At 35.7% G+C, this 19,998-nt stretch overlaps 1 protein-coding gene across 6 annotated transcripts in view; it reads left to right on the forward strand.

Moving 5' to 3' along the window:
* The window catches only part of Inpp4b (inositol polyphosphate-4-phosphatase type II B), a 765,962-nt gene that overhangs the window by 369,834 nt on the left and 376,130 nt on the right, over positions 1-19,998 (forward strand). For all 6 annotated transcript variants that reach the window (XM_063260829.1, XM_063260831.1, XM_063260834.1 and 3 more), the window contains 2 exons: positions 10,820-11,028; positions 12,943-12,987. In XM_063260829.1, the coding sequence (XP_063116899.1) occupies positions 10,938-11,028; positions 12,943-12,987 (136 nt within the window). In that variant the 5' untranslated portion in view covers positions 10,820-10,937. The remainder of the gene's footprint in view (positions 1-10,819; positions 11,029-12,942; positions 12,988-19,998) is intronic.

The raw sequence follows: 19,998 nt of genomic DNA on the forward strand, positions 1-19,998 counted from the left end.
GTATTCTCTGTAGAGTTGAATTGGTGGTTGCAAATTCCCCTAGTTCCTCTTTATCCTGGAAGCACCATGTTTTTCCATCAATTTCTAGGGACAATTGTGAAGGATATATCAATCTTGGCTGGAGGTTATTATCTTTCAAAGCTTGAATTATTTCCCCCCACGCTCTTCGTGATTTGATGGTTTGTGCCGAGAAGTCTGCTGTAATTCTGATGGGTGTTCCCTTGTAAGTGATCTGTTTCTTGTCTTTGACAGCTTTTAATACTCTGTTCTTATATTGGATTTCTGGAATTTTGATTATTATAAGCCTGGGTGTAGCTCTGTTTGGGTTGTAGGTGGCTGGGGTCCTGTATGCCTCATACATCTGAGTATCTTTACCTTTTGCTAAATTAGGGAAATTCTCTTGGATTATTTTTGTGAAAAGCTTTTGTAATCCAATTGTTTGTGTCCCTACTTCTTCTTTTATGTTCTTAATTCTTAAGTTATAGATCCTCTTATCATCTTCTAGCCTTTGTATTGTTGCTGTTTGTTTTTTTGTTATTTTTAAGAAATTTTTCATTTCATGCTCCCACATTACAAATCTGCCCTCCAGTCAGATAATCTATCCTTTGTTTCTTTCAAGCTGTTATGCCAGCTTTCAATAGAGTTTTAATTTCCTGGTAATCTTTTTGAACCTGCTTCACGTACTCTATGTTTTCTCTATTTTCTCCATCAAACAATTCTCCCCTTTTTTTCTGTTCTTCCATTCCACCATCTGTTTTTTCTTGGGCGGTGCTTAGCATTTCTCTGACTATTCCATTTATATCTTCTTTAGGTCGTTAAAAACTTCATTTTTGAACTCATCTATGAGGCTCCGGAGATATCGCTTTATGTCTATTGGTGCCGTGTCTGATATTGCATGTTTTGTCCTCCTTTTCATTTACCTTTCCTGGATCAGTGTTCTCAGGATTGGGGACTGAGTACCCTTTCTTGTTGCTTCCTCTTCCCATACTTTTTGTTCCTTCCATACAAGCGAATATAAGAGGCCCAGTTTTTTTCTCTTTGTCTGTTACTGTTTGTTTGAGTTGTGCCGGCTAGGTGTTCTCGCCCACTGCAGCGTACTAGGGAGATACAGACCTGGGCAGCCGCTGCTGGGCCCACCCCTCCGGGTCAACCTACCGAAGGCTTCACCGCTAGGGTGCACCACCAAGTGCTGGGACCTGGTTTGGGCTAGCCTACTGGGTCTTAGGCAGCGGCGTCACGTAGGCCAGGCACTCCCCACCACTCCCGCTTGAGAGTGGAAAATGCGACTAAAGTCACTGCAGTGTCCTGTTCTGGCAAGTTTCCCCGGTCCCAGTGTGGCCTTTGCTGAAGCCTCCTACTCTATGGAAGGGTCCCTGTTCTGCTCACTCACTGCAGGTCGATGCAGGGCTCCCTGCCAGTCCCATTCTCAACTCTGTTCGCTGATTCCTACGCTCAGAGTTTTCACATGCCTCTCTCCCTGCTGTGTCGATTTGGACACAGCATTGGTAGCAGGAAATTCAAATTGCGGCTTCCAATGGCGCGAGATCCAGCTTCCGCACTGAGATTTTATCTGTTCCTGTTATAGCACTGGGACTGCTTTCCAGTTGGTTTCTCTTAGCTTAGTTTGTTCCTGGGTCAGCAGGGTATATCTCCCCTTGCTTAGGACTCCTCACATCGCCCCATTCCTGGATTCTAAGCGGGGTATCTCAGAGAGCCTCTGTAGCTGCTGCTATCTATCTGCCATGTTCTCCTGGAAGTGCCGAGACTTTATTTTCTAATACATGCATTTAATACTAATTTCCACTAAGCATATATTGATATGTAGTATAGTGATTTTATTCTGATTCAAATACTTCTTGTAAAAATTTGAAGGTTTGTTGTATGTCCCAGAATATAATCTGTGTTAGTGATATTATATGTGTGCTTTTGCATTTTGTTATTTGGATAGATTGCTCTATTAATGTCAGTTACATGAATCTGTTTGTCATATTGCTTAAGTTTTCTGTGTTCACTGATTAGCTATTTGTTCTGTCAGTTACTAGAGAGAGAAATGTTATCTCCAGGTATAACAGTATTTACCAATTTTCCTCCCAGTTTTGTCAGTTTTTGTTCATGTAATATGAAGTTCTGTTGTTAGACTCATACACATTTAGTATTAATGTAACTTCTTGGTGAATTAACTATTTTATAGCTAAGAATGTCTCTGCTAATATTCCTTGTTGTGAAATCAATTTTGGATGATACTTGTACAACTGCTGTAATTTTCTTTTAACTAGTATTTCTGTTGTATGTATCTTTCCATATCTGTGTTTCACCTTATTTCATATTTAAGTACAGCTATGAAACATGAACCAAGTTTTGCCTTGTGCCAAAGCTGTAGTCTTTGGTTTTTAATTGGTGTACTTATATATGTACATGTGTTTGTGTGTGTGTGTTTATCTGTTCTGTATAGACCTAACTGTAATGTAATTGTTGGCATATTTGCTAGTTACTCTCTCTATATTCCGTCTATTTTAATGTTCTTTTTTCTTGCTGATAGTTGAATTACATGTTCTTATTCCATTGCATCTCCATTATTAGCTTATTATATTTTTAACAAGGAATTACCACATACTGTAATTAATTATGGCCAATTTTCAAATATGTTAGTGATAAGATTGTAAACTATCCTTTTAATAAAAGAACCATATTATACAGTTTTTATTCTTTCTTCCCTTATTTTTGCTGTCTTTATTATACATTATCCTTTAACATGCTATAAACATACAGTGTATTTCTACTAACTTTACTGGTAAAGATAATGTATGGTCAATACTGGTTTATAGGCCAAATCCAAGATATAGATAGGCTTTATGAATAAAATTTATTATAACATAGCCATGCCTTTGTTTTGCATGATACATGTCTGTTTTCATACTGTTACCCAAGTTGTGACTGTGACAAAGACTGTACATCTCCAAAAGCACAAAATATTTACTGTCATTTCCTTAACAGAAAGTGCTTTCTAACCCCTGTGTCAAAACAAAGAAAAGAAGAAATTAACTTTTTCCTTTCCTTTATGCTATCTAGATAGCTTTTTATTTCTTTTATAGATCCAACTCTCTTCCTATTGTGTCATACTTGAAAAACTCCCTTTAACATTTATTGTAGTGCTGACAGTGAATTTGCCATTCACCTTTATTTCTTATTAAGCTTTACAGATTATGTTTCCATTGTGTATATGTCTAGGTTGATATGTTTCCTTTTTTTTATAGAACTTTAAAGATATCACTATTGTTGTTCTGAATTAACTAGTTTCTAACAAGGAGGCCATTATATCTCTTACCTTATTAGTCTATATATAATTTGCCTTTTTTACCCTCCAGTAACTTTCTCAATTTTCTTCCTATTGTTGATTTTCAGTGCTTTAAAAATTATATATGTGAATTTTTTGTTTGCTTTTCTTCGTAGTTTATTGTACAGATGGAGCAAGAGGCAGAGCGAGAGCAAGAGAGAGACTTTATTCTGGTTGGTGTTTTCTGAGCTTACAATATTGGATCTGTGTTTCAATGTCTTTCAATATTTTTGGAATTTTTTTCAATCATCATCACTCAAATATTTATTCTATGCTACTCTTTCTTCTGAGGTTGAGATATCTCATATATTAGACTTGTTGCCATAGTCTCAGAGCTTTTTATTATTTGTGTTTTGATTTCAGTAAATTCTGTTTGACTGTCTTCAAGTCCCTTTTTCCTTGGTTTTGCAAAATCTACAGATAAGTCTGTCGAAAGTATTTTTATTCTGTTATCATGGTGTATACTTCTAATATTTCCATATTATGAACTTTATAAATTCTCTTTCTGCTAAAATTACCTAGGTGGACATGCAAATTCTACATTTTTTCCCCAGAAGTCTTCATCGCTTTTTAAAAATTTTTTAAATTCTTTTTAAATTTTAATTTTTTTTCTTATAGTTCCATCATTTGGATTATATGTGAATCTGGCTCTCTTTATTTCTGGGTTTTTGCATTTTCTCTTGACAAAGTTTTTGTTGTTCTTCTCCTCCTCTTTCTTTTCCTTGTATGTATATACTATTTATGTTTGCAGAGCCTGAGGTAAACTGTGTTTATGCCAGAAAGTGGCCATTCTCCTTTTTTCTTCCAGGCCTTTGATTTGTATGTTAGGAGTTTGAATCTGTCTAGTAATTTATCTGGGTTTGTTTTGTTTTAATTGCCACGGTTACCTTCCGTACATCATTAGCTTGACATTCTTCTACTGCTCACTGATGCTTAGCGTGGGGCTGGATAGCTGAAGACTTTGCTCTACACTCTCAACTTCAGGATTTTTCTGTAGATTCTGCCTCTTAGAAGTTCACTACCCCTGCTTTTATGCTTTGTCCACCGGTAGGCAGTCTGCTGGCCCTTGTGTTTTTCTTGCTGACCTAGGGACAGGCACAGAGGCACTCTCTGTGGTCCTTTTTCAGACTGGAGTTTAGAAAAGCTGCGTTATCTTTGATGATAGCAACAGAAGATCAGAGTATCTCTAACACTCTGGCACTGGAAAGATTTCCCACTTTTCCCTTGCCTATTCTCTTCCCTTCCCCTAATTGCCAATTTTTAAGTGTGAAGTACCCTATGGCATTGGGACCTGTCACTTTTGTTCTGCAAGCAGGAAGAACAAAGTTGGGATTCATACTTTTCCTAGCATGATTGATTTCCCCTCCACTTTCTCTAGACTCCCATTCTGATCCCCATCTTCGTCATGGGGACCTGGGAGAGATGCATGGAGAACAGGTGTCAGTATATGGAGGGGGCCATTGAATTGTGTCTCAGGTGCTAGTCTATACTCTCATGCTATCCCTGAGCTGACTTTTAGTAATTCATAAGATACTCACTGAACCAGCTTCTTTGAGGCTTGATATCGTATCTTCTCGTTCTGTATTCCATGGAGGCATCTGTTTTAACTTAAACTCAAGCCAGTTAGTTGCCCTGAGACCTCATCTTTCTTCTTAGTTAAGGAAAAGCTATGATTTTATAGATTGTTCAGGTTTTTCATAAGATTAAGATGGAAGTCATACTCTATCTCTTAGTATAATTCTAAATGGAAGCTGGACACTTTGTGTTTACGTTTCCTATCTGTGGTTTGTCTTCTGATTTTGTATAACATCTTTTGCTTTGAGACTTTAAAAATTCAATGTAGTCAGATTTATTAAACTTTCCTTTGTGGTCTGTGCTTTAGAAGTTGAGTTGAGAAATTTTTCCCTATACTTAGTTTCTAAATATGCCCTTTTGTTGGAAGGAAAAATATGAGACAACTGGGAAAAATACCCTCAAGCTTCTATGCTTTACTAATCAGATTATGGTGCATTCTCACGTCCCTTTACCCCTCTCATCACAATGGACCCTTGTCCTTTAGAGCTTTCCTAATGCTGTCCATCATTTTCCTCTCTCCTTAATCTTCAGTCTCTCTCTCTTTTCATGCCTATACGCTTTCAGCCTTTAGGTACACTCATGTTTCCACATCTTTAAAAGATAAAGTCACCTCTTAACCCAGTGGTCTTGTCTACCTGTTAAGCAGTGTGACAACACAAGTCCATCTGCTGCTTCTTATATTCTGTCCACACTTTTTACAAGGAATGCTTCCCTGCCCCTTAACACACTTCTGTCTTACAAGTGATTCCTTAGAGCTCTTGTCTAGTTACATGAATTTTCTTTCATGACTTTATACATTCTTTTGACTTAACTATTTGCTAATGATTCCCAAATACTCTTTTTTTTGCCTTGATGTTACTCATGAGAACCTAGACCCATGTGTGTTTAATTACTAAGTATATTTTCATGCCACAACTGTTTAGTTAAAGCTAAATTCTCATTTTGCACTAAAATTCCTCCTCCTGTATTCTGCAGATAGCTTAAATTGTCTGCAGAATATTGGGTGTCATGAAGTTTTTTGTTTTTCATTATTTTAATCAATATCACCAGTTAATTTTATTTAATAACTTTCTTTGGTTATTATTGGAATCAGAGACCTTTTTCCAGTTCATTTATTTTTATCAATTTAGCCTCTCATTATTATTTTATTACCTTGAAATTTGAAAACAAATCCTTGTCATAATCACCTTCTTCTAGTATTTTCTTTATTTTGACTCCTAGTGAACTTTCTAAAATTCAATATGATTGTGTCACTGTTGCTTAAAGTATATTTACTTGGCTTATTTTTGCTTTAACAAGTAATTCCAGTTTCTCTAGTTTAAACTGCAGGCTCTTCTGCTACCTGACCTTTGCTTATTTCTGTAATCTTATCTCTGTAATCTTTCTGTGGCATCAAAAATCCCCATTTCATAACACACATACACAACACACATACACACACACACACACACACACATCCATCCATATCTATGGAGGGTGCAGAGGAATGCAGTCAGGAGGGTTGTAGGAGGCAACTCAGTAAATCCTCAAATTGAGTTCCAGGAAGGTATTAACCAAATTCCTAAAAGGAAGAAAAAGGCTGATAGGCGAATACAGAGGAGAACTGTATTTACCTGTCTCAATTTAAGCAGAGTAGCTCTGCTGTTATCTCTTTTATGTGTTATCATTTTATTTTGTCTGGAAAAAATGGTGTTGCTAGAAAGAAAAGAAAAACAATATAAAGTGATAAAACCACTATGTTACACTTGGCCCAAATGAACCACTGCAGTTCAGTAACTTGTCTTTGTTTCCCACACCTTTATTTCTCTTGCTTTGCAGTCTAAGAAGGCCAGTACCTCTCCCACCTTGTTGATCTGGCCCCTCTCCAATGAAGCCTTCCTTGCAAGCGTTCCTTTGAACTCTTGCTTTAGAGGTCACCCCTGCTGCTCCACACTTTGGCAACTGATACCAAGTGTTCCCCCTCTCATAGCACTTATATTCCATTTTATTTTTTCACTTTACTTTCTCCTTCTAAGACTGCTTTTTCACAGCAGACTCTAAGTTACTTACTCATTTTTATATATTTGGAAGACTCTTCTGTTTACAGCTGATCTGCTTATTGTAAAGGCAGAGATACATTGGGGTAGTACAATCTATTCTGCATAAACATCATTTTAATTAACTAAAATGTTTCAGTTCGTGGCACCAGTAGAATTTCATTTTCTTTGAAAGGATTTTTGCTTCCTTTTGTGACTTTTTAAGTACCTACTAATTAAGCACAGGAAAGCAAAACAAAAATAAATGTTTTAACTTTCGGGCACTGTTGTTTGAATTCATATTTTATAAAGCCATCAAGCCACATCAGGAGACACTCACTGTGTTTCAGTATCTCTCAGCTGGCCTTCTAGTTCCCCACTTCTCCCTATGTGAGGTGAGTCTCGCATGCCATGTGACAATGGTAAATGAAACTTACAGTCCTCACACTATTACTAGGTGGACATTGTTATTGTCCATGAAGGCATGGCAGTTGCAGCTCCATCACTGGCCCCTGCTTAGCTTAAGTAACCCACAGACTGTCTTATCTTATCCTGTCCTGTACTATCTCACTACCTGGGTCTCACTTTGGCTTGGATGGAAAAGAATCCTCCAGAGTTTAGGCAGATCTTCAGTCTATTTCTTGGCCTGAGATGTCATGATCCCAACTTCTGCTGCAGAGTTGTCAGAAATCCCAAAGCTGACTTGCTAGCTTTCAGCTCTGTTTCCTTTTGATCTCTTGAAAGCCAGGTACTCTCTTTGGCATCATCCATGCAAGGAGAGGCACAGAGGGAATCCTGAGTCTAAAGGGAAGCTCTGGCCCTCAGTCCATTTACACATGGATCCCCTTATTCTTTGGGAGAAAGCTCTGTGTCGGCACAGGGGCATTGTGAAAAGTGGCCCCTTTCAGATTTACACTGGGGGATAAAACATCTACCTGCCATCTACCAAGAGCCTCTGCCACCCTTTTGGGCCATAGAATATGACTGTTACCCTTGGCTGCTTCTCTCTCCTGTGTCAACCTCTGGCTCCAATTTCATGTATATCAGGAGTGTATTCAACTCATCATATAAAAATTCTAGAATTTGACCAACTAAGTGTGTCTCTGTAATACAGAATGAGAGGAAACCAATTCACCATATCCTATTTTCTCAAACCTAAGTTGTTCTATTATGTTTTGTTTTTGTACTGGGAATTGAACTTGGGAACTCACACCTGGCAGGCAGGCGCTGTGCCACTGAGCTATATTCCTGGCCCTTCAACCTATTGTTTAGCCTTTTTTCCCCCTCAGAATGATAACTATTATAGATCTGTAGATGGTTGTAATAAAAAGTTGCCTTGTTTAGTACTTGTAGACTGATTGCCCTTATCACAACTTGTTACATGTAGTCATTAAGAGAGCTGATATTTCTTTTCCCCTGCTTTCATCTTCTGTATTTTATACTATAGTTCCTTGATCTTTATTTGCCTATAAAGTTCTCAGATTTGATAAAAACTGTTATATGATACTGTGATAGAAGTATGATATTTAAAAAAAGCACCATTGCAGCTCAGGAAATCTCCACAGCACTGTCTCCTGTGCTGCGATTCACCTCCAGATCTGTCTTGACATCAAGAAGCTGTGTCTTGCTTGTCACTAAGGAGGGACCAGCATCTTACTGTGGGTTCCATCTTACTGTTGGATGCATCACATTGACCCATTCACCTGTGAAGTCTGTAGTTTTTCCATGTTATTAGTTTTCCTAATTAGCCACAATCTCTGTGCATGGCTTTTTTTTTTATATCACTATCATCACATTTGAGAGTTAAGAGTACAGAATGTTAGGAAAGGCCATTTTGGCAGTAGTCCATGTGATATGTTGTTCAATTTTATGTAGTTGAACTATAGCTGCTACTAGTGTGTCTCCTCTAAGGGAGCAGAACAGAACTAAAAATATTTTCTGACTTGTGATTCTTCCGAGCAAGGCAAGAGATGTGAGAGCTGGCAGAGTAGACAAGATGCTTAAAAGTTGTCCCTTTTAAATATATGTGTGGTGTGCAAAACCACAGTCTATTCTGGTGCAGGATCATAAAACCAGAAAATTTCCAAATTGACACAGAAAAAGAACTGTTGCACCTCACCAAAACCAGAGTCAAATACCATATTTACCAGTTTGAAATGCAGTTGTTTTCTGGGAGCTTTGTCACCAATTCCTTTTAAAGCGTGTATTCTTGTAATGAGTATATCAAACCTTAAATTAGTCCCCAGTGCAACAAAGGAGCAATGAAAATGTAATCTCAAAGGTTATTACATGAAGCTTGTTTTGTATAGTTGGCTCATTCTCTCTAAAATTGAAGTTATTTTCCCTCACTGAACTAGTTTGGGCTGGGGGAATATGCTTCAATTCTCCCTTCTCATCCACAAATTACACAAGTGCAAGTACAGAGTTAACATTTATTTCATAAATTGTTCACCATTTTTATATTTAATTTCTACTTTTCAAGAATACATTCATGCTGTCTCTTGTAGGTCTCCTTTCAAACTTTGAAGATAACTCTTAAAGGCAAAAAAGTTGAATTTGTGGTCAAGAAGTACAGTGAATTTCGCAAAGTTCTTATGTCAAAGTGACACACATTGCAATGTGGTATAGGTATCTTTCTACCGTTGGCACTTGTCCTTCAGAAAGCATGAAGCAATGAGCATGTCCATTTGTTACAGGAAATACTTTTAAGTGTAATACCCAAAAAAAGAAATTAGTGGGCATTATCACTCAAAACATATAGTTGGATTTGTTGTACTGGTGGTACAATAGCTGTTTATGCCAGAAAGTATTTCTCACTTTATCATTAGAAACCAATATGCATTTATCTGTAACTATATTGTAATGTTTTCTAAAGATTTGGGACATATTCTAGATTTAATTTTTGCAAGATGATTCTTAAGTCTTGAGCTGAATGACAAATGAAGCTGCTTTGTGATAAGCAACAACAGAAAGCGAAGCTGTTGATTTGTGAAGTTTGAGACCACATCAGTATTCCAAGCCAAACAAAATCACTGCTATCTCATTAAATAGCACTGTGTAGAAACTTAAAGATTTTTGCACATTTTAATTCAGCTGGTAGCTTGATTTAAAACAACATTGATTTTTTTCAATTTATTCTTGGTCATGTATATCATGCTAAGTATCAAAATGAATCTGTAACTATTTGAGGCTGTCTGCATAAATTTTTGGAGAGGCTTTCTTTCCCAATGCTAATTTTCATCAATTTGCTATTACTTTCATTTCCCCTTGAGCTTTACCTTTTTAGAGTTATTATTCATTCTTTTCACCGTATACTAGAATCATTAAACAATTAAGCCTTTATCAGGTAGAATAGCAAAAGACTGTATGGGTAATAATGAGGCTAGATGTTCTTCTCTTCAACCTGTTGGCCCATTTTAGCAGAAGAGTGTCTTGCCAAATTATCTTTATGTGGTCATGAATAATGTTAACAAGGGTGGATGTAGAAGCAAGGATAGAGGGTAATTCTAATGGCAGGAATGACAGTAATATTCACCTTGCACAACACACTAATTCCTTGACAAGATGCTGTCTCCTCTTGCTGCTAAATTAGGTACATATTAAGTAACTAGTCCCAATACCTACTGCTTTCTAACAGAATTAACTCAGAGAGAATGAATATACCTTTCAGGATTTAGAAGTCTCTCATGAGGCCATGTAACAATTACCTGGAACACACATTTAATCTAGAATGTCTGGTACATTAATTGTACGAGTTGTCCTTCAAAATATGTATGGGATAGGCAGAAAAGACACTTACTTGAAGCAGCTGTAGTTTCTGTCTACTTTTAATTGTTGGCTTCATATTGAATACCAAAGTAATCGAGGTCTTCAATTGTGATGTTTCTTTGCACAGGATTTCAAAGTGAGAAATCAGATCTTTAGTGAGAAGATACACCTATATTAAACCAGAAATCAGTGGCCGGTGATACTGATAAGAGTAATTATAAAATTAAACACCTGTGAAGATTACAATGGAAATCAAAGAGGAAGGAACATCAGAAGAAGGCCAGCACTTTCTTTCCACAGCCCAGGCCAACGATAGTGATGGCACTCAGTTCACAAGTAAGTATGTATGTGCCTCTTCCTGTAACTCCGTAAAGATGCAAGTGACATTGACTGAAAACCACTGCCATGCATTCAGGATCATGGCATAAGAGCATCTGGTCATGTTTCCTGTGCAATATTTACTTTGGTGTTGTAAATGTATGATGTGCCGCTTATCTTTCACCTTGAGTAAGACAGATGATATGCATGATGTAATTAATTATCAAATAGTAAATCACAGTTTTGGAGGTATATTAACACACTAATGGAGACATGTTCCATACTAAACAATAAAACTTAAATCCTAAGTATAACACACCTTCCTGGACAGCTTTTAGATACTATTGCTATTTAAGGGTACCTTCACTTTAGTATTTATATATTCTTTGTGGAATTGCTTTTTAGAACACAGAAATTTCCTTTAAAATCAAAAGATATTTAAGTTGAAAGCATCAGTGAAAAATTGTTACATTAGACCCTTGAACTGTTTGTGCTATACTTCAGAGCACAGGTTAGCATAAATAGAGCAAGCTTGGAGATTTGGCCAAGTTTGCAATTGATCATTAGAATCAGTTTTTGTGATACTCAAAGTCATTGGAAAAACTGTACGTTTTCTCTCATGCTTAAAATTCTAGAGCTCAGTTTTACTGTTTAGTATGGAATATGTCTTCTTTCAGAAGACTTCTGTTGCCCAGTTACTTAACATTGACAAATATAAGCCAACCTCATGTAATTTACATTATAAAAATGATCTTTAGAAAGTTGTATCAGTTGGATAGATTTTCAAGAAATTTGCTTGTCAGAGTTAACAATAGAGTTAATTATTAATAAGCTTTAAAAAATCCAGACGATTTGAATTTTACGAAGACCTGCCTATCATTGTCCCACTAACCTCTCAAGTGGTCTATACTTGTTAACCATAGCATTCTTAAATGTCAGTAGGAGAAAACAAAATAAATGGTTATTGTGCCAAAACAATTAACACTGCAAATAAAAACATTATTTTTATGCAGAGAGGTTTTTAAAAATGTAGTAGTGACTAAATACCTGTAAATTTAAATAGTATCTAATGAATGTAACAACAAAAATAAATAAGAAAAAAATGTAATAATACTACATTTATTGCTAAATGGTTTACTTTTCCACACATTTTATTTTTGCTTCTTTGGCCACTTATGAGTTGTAATAAATGACATCCCATTTGGACACCCACTATTCATTCGCTGAGGTCCAGGAAGACCCTGCTCACTGTGAGGTCACAGGCACCGTCTGTCCAGTTTATCACCTGCTGCAGCCTGATCATTCGTGTTTGACATAAACTGTCTACATTGTCGTGCCTTTATTCCCAGACTCACTTTCCTCTCACTTGATTTTAAATCACTTTAAAAGCCATATTGTTATATTTTTTACCTATTGCTAACAAAAGAAGTAGAAACAATTAACAGAATGTTGATTTAACCTGTCAAAAAATAGCACAGTAACCGGCACCATGTCAAAGCCCACCAGAATCTTATTGGAGAAGTTTAATGATTTTCTATGTACAGTAAGTCAGAGTGGCTTAAAAGAAAATCCATGTAAGAGAATATTGGAAGAGGTGGTTCTTTTTAAAGGCTCTACTTCTGTCTGCCTGTTTCCAAAAGAAACAGACACAGTTGAAAAATATGTTTCTTATTTGTCATGGTTACAAAACGGTATTTTTCAGTGTCTTTATGCTTGCGGAGCTAAATGGTTCAGTTAAATCTTTAGTCACAAGTTCTGCTGCGGCATCTTGCTACCTTTTGACAGCACTCCACTGTTAAGCCTGATTGCCCAAGTTCATTCAGTCTAGTAATTCTGTGTTTATAAACAGAAGTCAAAGTGAAGTCAGTAATGCATATTCTTATTAATAATGAATTAAAATATTTAGACCTGAATTTACATTGTTATTTATAGGTATTCAGAAGAGTGCAAATGAACCACAACTGGAATTCATTCTTGGTAAGGAGCTACATCTCATTTGTATTAATAAATATAATAAGAGTTTGTATAAATAGTTCGTGGATTATAGTTATACTAGTTAAATCATTACATATTTTACAAACTTTTATAAACATGGTACTACTTAAAATTTTTTTCCTTAAGGTAGTTGTTATTTTTCTCAATTTATTAATAAAGAATCTGGGCTGCTATATAAGTTAGTTTCCTGCCCAAATAGTTAAGATTCCTTGGTGAGAGCGCTTTATGTTTTAACCGGGTATTTACAAGTATGTTGCATCCACCACTCATTCTGATTCCACAATTGATTCAGTGTTGCTGCAAATCTGTTTACTTTTCTACTCTTTGGACTGGAAACTGGCTACGTGTACAGCTGCACTGCATGCTTCTTTTGATGTTTGTAAGATTCTTCTTCACTTTCTGCCTTACTCAGAAATATTATTCCTTTACTCTTCCGTATTGATTCTGTAGACAAATCCTTGGCACTTAGAATTTAACTTTAAATTCAAGCTTTGACTTACTTAAGCAACTATAAAGATCTGTCACATGTAAAAATGTGTAACTTTGTCCAGGGATAAATTCAAAGTGTTTACTCAGACTGGCCCAGTATTTTGCTAAGGAGTAAGAAGTGTTCTGTGCTTGAATCAAGTGGAAGTGTAAAAATACCATTAGGGAACTACTTGCAAAAAACTACTTAAAAAGGTAAAATTAGGGTTCATATGAAGTATTTAGACCATTATACCTTCTTTTTATGGTTCTGAAATGCACTGAAATGGCAACAGTGTCTTTCCATTTTATTTTAGGTAAACTTTATAATTTGTAAAAACATATATTCAATGCATAGAAACCAGGTACATTTTAGTATAGAAATCTTTGCATGTAAATAGAAATGTGTTCTAAAGATTGGGAGAAGATTCAAGTGTGAATACAGTTTACTTGTTTTTAGTGGGTTGACGTTCCAATTATTTTAGGATTATACATTTTCATGAGCATGTTGCAAATTTATTTTGTTTGTTCAATATCCAATTGTAAGGTATAACTTACTGCGATAGTAATTATGTATAATGTGTATTTTCAACATTTTTAAAGTCACAAATATAGCTAATTGGTGCTTTAAAGGAAAGAATCTAGGTATTTTCCCCTTAGCTATTGAGAAATAGGCAGAAATATAAAACTCAAACTTTCATGGAGATATCAATAACACTATACTTTACCTTTAAGAATTTTCAGATGGTTTCAGATTCAAAATGAACTTGTCAGATTCAAAATGAAAGAGAGCTGAGAGATCAAAGAAACTTATGTACCCCTGACTCACCGAGCAGAACTCTCACTACTAAAGCTTCTGTCCATCTTACATATTAAAAACAAGATGCTTATAATCCCTGTTGATCATTTTCACAGGCCTTCTGCAGTGTGAGGATGTGTTAGAACAAAGTGTTGTATTTCTGATCACAAACAAAGCCTTCCTCTTGGATTGCTAGGAAGGACGAATCTGGGGGTAGCATAGCAGTTGGATTTGAGGCCTTCTATTTCAAACAAAATAAAGATCTTGTTCAAAAGCCTGTCTTATTTGTTATGATAGAGTAGTCAGGTTCAGTAGCAAAGCTGCCATCACTTATTGTGCTTAAATTATAGAAATAAAAGATTTGAGATTGCAAGGATTAATTCATGGTAATATTCTTCCATTAAAAAACATCAGATCTTTGTCTTTCTAAATTATTTTAAAAATACACTAAAGTCCTTGAAAATAATTTTATTTTATCAAATAGTGAGAAATACCCAAGTGAACACCAGTTTACTAAAGAAAATTGTTCAGGCTCTTCAAAGGATTGTACTATTGATTTTAGAAGATGTACTCTCTAAACTGTTAGGCTTCTTAGAATTTTAAGGTCCCCAACCATACTGTTTATTGAAGAATTTATAAAAATAGTTTTTTAATACTCATAAGTTTTACTGTGTATTTCTGTCCCTTTTTAAAAGTTTATTCTTAACCCCAGAAATTCTTCAGCTGTATTTTTCGCATGGTTAACTTTCATGCCCGTAGTAATGAATAATGAGAGAACAGTTGTTTCCTAAAATAGTTGCATCATTTAAGGATGTGCATATTTATTTAATCAGATGTGAAAGCAATAAATTCTAAGGACAAAACAATACAGAGGTTTTATTTTCCACCCAAAGTTTAAATATTATATTCTATGTGCTCTATCAGAATATTCAAATAAGTTGAGAATTTGAGTGGTCCTGCACTTTAAATTAGAGAAATAATCGCACTAGTCATTTTTCTTGGTGTTACATTGCTTTGCATGAGCTATTTTCCAAGAAGATTTGTTTCCCCCATGTCTGTGTGCTGCTATAAAATCATTATATCTTCCTGAAGTTCCTTGGCTCCAACTTTATTCAAGTAAATGAGGTAGGAGATGCTTAGTCAATTGAGCAAGCTAATTGGCTACAGATGTCTTAATAGCACTAGACAAGCATTACTGAAAAAGTGAATACCTTATGTCCACTGTTAAGTATATTTTGAATGGTCGGCTGCATTTAAATTAAATAATTTATTACAACTGCAATTCTGCATCCATATTTGTTTTCTTATTTCTTTAAATTAAGTATAAGCTTTAAGTTTTCACAAAGAAACCAAAGAATAAGTAATATCTAAGAGAATAGCGACTTTGCTTATGGTTTAATAAAATTGCTTGCAATGAAGCTGGTGTTTTAAAGCAGAGATCATTTCTTTAAATCCATATACATTTCCTTCTTCAAGCCATTGTCAAAAATGTATAGAGACTAATCTTGAATTGATATAAAAATTCTATGAAGTATTTTTAGTTTGTTCCCTTTGATTACGCTTTTAACATTGTCTTGTGCCACCATTTGTTATCTTCAGAGTTAATAAAATATGATTTCAAAATTTTTATGTATTTCACATATATTATTAATCCAAATCAGTAGCTCACAATCCTTCTCAAACACATGGGATATATATATATATATATATATATATAGATAGATAGATAGATATAGATATAGATATGGATATAGATATATTGATGGTGATCACTAAATTCTTTATTTGACACTGTGAAGTCTTGTTCTTCAGTTTGTATCTCGATGGTGGGTGGTAAGTGGAAACAAACTAATGAAATATGCATTTTACATGTGTTGGTAAGCTTTGCAATTCATTATGCTAGGAATGGGAGCATGGGAGCACTAGTGAAATCCTTAACAAGTTCAAGTAATTTATTTATTAAAGTTGTACTACGAGAGGCCCAGAATTCTTATAAAAAAATAATTCCAGGTGATGTTAGATTCCCTGTACAGAAAAACAAGGCACTGTCTAAAATATGCTTGGAAGAGAAGCACCAATTTAGGAGACAAGACATTATTTAGATACAGATTTCAAAGCAGTCACTAACTGTCCAAAGATCCTTACATAGAATGTGGATGCTGACTTGCAAATTGTCTTCTCCTAACCTGAAACCCAGGTAATTTTATAAAGATCAAGGAACAGGCTGGTATTTAAATAGCTGGTAATAAGGTCCTTATAAGAAAAGTGGAGTTCAAGGTTAATAATTAGGTTACTGGCTTAACCAGACTTCAAACCAAGTCACAAATTTATATGATATTAAGGTAAAAATAGCTATTAGGATAAACAGCAGGATGGTGAGGCTCCATTCGTTATGATGCTGGAAGGCCAAGCACACAGACGGCTACAGGAAAGAATAAATGCAGAGCCAGAGAGCTCTTCCTCCCATGCCTCTTCCAATTCCTTCTCACCTTCACCTGTACCTAATGCCCTGGACATCTGTGGAGAGGGAGGGAGTTGCAGACTGGAGGCCAGAAGCCTCTAGTGACTAAGAGGTAGAGTCGTGGGATTTGAATGTAACTCTCAGGTCTATTGCCTTCTGTGAAGTTGCTTTATCTTTAAGACTCAATGTCTTATGGAATAATTTTTCCCAGAGACAATTTTTCTTCTTACATCCACCCCACCATCGCTGCTTTAATAGATTTTCTTTTTTAAAGAGTAGGAACACTTACTGGAGGGAAGGAGTGGGGGCTAGAAAAAGCTTCTGAGAGAGAGTAGGGTTCCTGAGCACTTTGCCCTCTTCTGTAGGTTTTATTGATGAATAAAATAAGAATAACAGAGCTTTCAGTCTTTATCTTTATCTAACATTGGTAAATCCACATTCACTGCTATAGTGATCCTAGATAAAAATCAGTAACAGGCCATGTAGAACTGCACCACAGTTAACTACATAATGTGATCATGCATCATCTTACATTTATAGGCAGAGTTAAACTTTTTCTTTCTGTTTCATCATCTCTTTTCTTGGATTTTCTCCTAATATATCAGACTCAGGGAGGATGATAGAAAATACGGACTGACAGTACTTCATCATTTTCTTTAGTTGATCAGTCTATGCTGTTGTTTAATTTCTACAGCAAAACATGCATGTGGAATACTAGACTGTCATTAAAACTCATCTGTCAAAGGGTTATCTAGTCACACAAGAGAATACAGGTTTTAAAAGCAGATAACAATAGTATTTACAACATATCCCTCAAGTAACACTGTCAGCCTGCATGTACAAAAGAACAGCATTAAAATAATAAGCATGAAATTCTCTAATCATGATTCTCACCAATGAGTAGAATTTTATTTCCCTTATGATGCATTTTGCTATTTTAGAAAGTCTTTGCCTTATACTTATATAAAGTTCACAACTGAATATTTTTTCTTTTAAATAAACTGAGTGTGCTGAACAACAGAAGAGGCATATCTGAAGAGGTAAAAATCATTATCTACCTTCAGTTAGCTAATAATATAATTTGAAAGCTCAAACCAGTGAGCCTAAAATCATTAGAAGACCCTTGGACTAAAGTATTATTTATGGTCTCTGAGACTGTTAAAGATTAAGTAAGAAAGAAAGCAAATGCGAGAAACAGTGAATGAGATTACCAAGCAGAACTGACTAGAGACAGGGTCTAAGTGAAGGAAATAGTATTAGAACAGAAAGAAAGAGGAGTCCTTTCTATATATGGAGAGCAACTGAAGTAGGTGTTTTATTGAAGATGAAGATTTCAAATTCAGAACTCACACAAAAGACAAGTAATAGGCTCTACATGTATGTATGTTAGTCAGCTCTTTGTGGCGGTAACAAAATACCTGCCATAAGCAAGCTTAAATTAAGACAGTGTTTTTGGCTTATGGTTTCAGAGGTTTTAGTCCATGGTTGTTTGGCCCGTTGGCTTAGGCCTGTGATGACACAGAAAGTCATGATGGGGAGCACATGGTGGAGCAAGGTGCTTAGCTCATTGTAGAAAGGAAACAGAGAGAAAGACATGGAGAGACCCGGCTTTCAACATCCCATTCAGGGGTTTTCCCCCACTGGATTCACTTCTTTCCACTAGGCCTCATGTCTTAAGGATTTCACTGCCTCCTAACAGTGTCACAAGCTGGGGAGCAAGGTTTTTACTACCTGGACCTCTGGGAACATTCAATATCCATACTATAGCAATAGGGCTGCCATCTTGTCTTCCTAGAAGAGAATGTGAAAATAATGTTTGACTTGAATAGGATTCTTGATTTTTCTACTTCCTGGTCCTTTAAAGGTAGTTTTACAAACTTAAAAAAATCATTAAATTAACATCACTTTCACCCTGTGCTGTATAGAGAATTAACTTCACTTTCACCCTGCAAGTCATGTTGATTCTGCCCTATACAGTGTGATTAAATAGATGTGGTGAAGTACTTAGCTTGTAGAAGCTCTACTTTCTCAGTGGAAACAGAATTTAAAGAAAAAGTCCTGTGGATATATAATCCATTCTACATCTGTGTCAGAAAAATGATCAGTACAATGGTAGAGTATTTTATTTTATTTTATTTTATTTAGAGTACAATGTTTAAAATGTAGTTTATCACAAAACTGTGTCTTTGTGCAATGATAAGCTTTTCTCAGATAGGTTACTTCAAACATCACAGAAACTATAAATGTGTGTCCTTTGGTGTTAAACCCAGGAAAGGACTGATTTCAAATACTTAGTTTTTATATGTTGGATTGTGTGTTACTCTATGTGAGCTGACTTTGGATTTCATATAGAAAGCTACTATTGGGGCTGGGGATTTAGCTCAGCGGCCTAAGCCCCTGCCTTGCAAGCAGGCAGTCGTGAGTTCGATCCCTGGTACCGATAAAAACGAAAAAGACAAAAAAAAAAAAAAAAAAAAAAAAAGAAAGCTACTATATCCCACCAGTCTATTCAGGTAACAAGTCAGTCTTCAGCGCTTGGTAGGTGAAAATAGATAGAACTGTGTCCCATATGACAAGCCCTACAAGGTAAGCAATCTCCTCTCTTAGAAGACACAGTTTTGTAGCATATGCAGGGTCTTCATTTATGTGCATGTAAGTTTCATTCATACTTTATTTGTTTATGTTTATATTTATATTTATATTTTATTTTATTTTATTTTATTGGTACCAGGGATTGAACTCACAACCTTGTGCTTGCCATGCAGGAGCTGTGCTGCTGAGCTATACACTGATGCCCATTCATACTTTATGAAATGTTGTCAATCAGGCATTGTTTTCTTTAAAAAAAAAAAAAAACCTGAAGAGGCTCTGATGTATCAGTTCTATATTCCACTTATATTGATTGATAGGTTGTGTTCTACAAATGATTATAAAACTCTGACTTTTAAAAACTCCAGTAAGAGGATGGATGATATTAGTACACCAGCCTCAGGATTTTTATGGTATAATAGGCCAAATGAAAGGGATACCAAGCAAGAAGTATCTTTTTTGTTTAATATAGTGATAAATGCAAGATTCTCTTTGGAGCAGCAAGAAAAACAACTGTCAAATAGACAAAATTTCCCTGGCCTTGTTTTTTGCCTTATTATAAATTGCCGTTTGGTTCTTACAGTATACCACAGCCTACATAAAATGTTGCAGTCCACCGAAAGGGATTTTCTGAGAAGCTTCTAAAGACAAAAATATTGCACAAAGTCCTGAGAAATCA

Source organism: Cavia porcellus, unplaced genomic scaffold (assembly GCF_034190915.1).
Source record: "Cavia porcellus strain 051 isolate PalLab524CR breed Dunkin Hartley unplaced genomic scaffold, mCavPor4.1 scaffold_14, whole genome shotgun sequence".
Taxonomy (NCBI): Eukaryota; Metazoa; Chordata; class Mammalia; order Rodentia; family Caviidae; genus Cavia; species Cavia porcellus.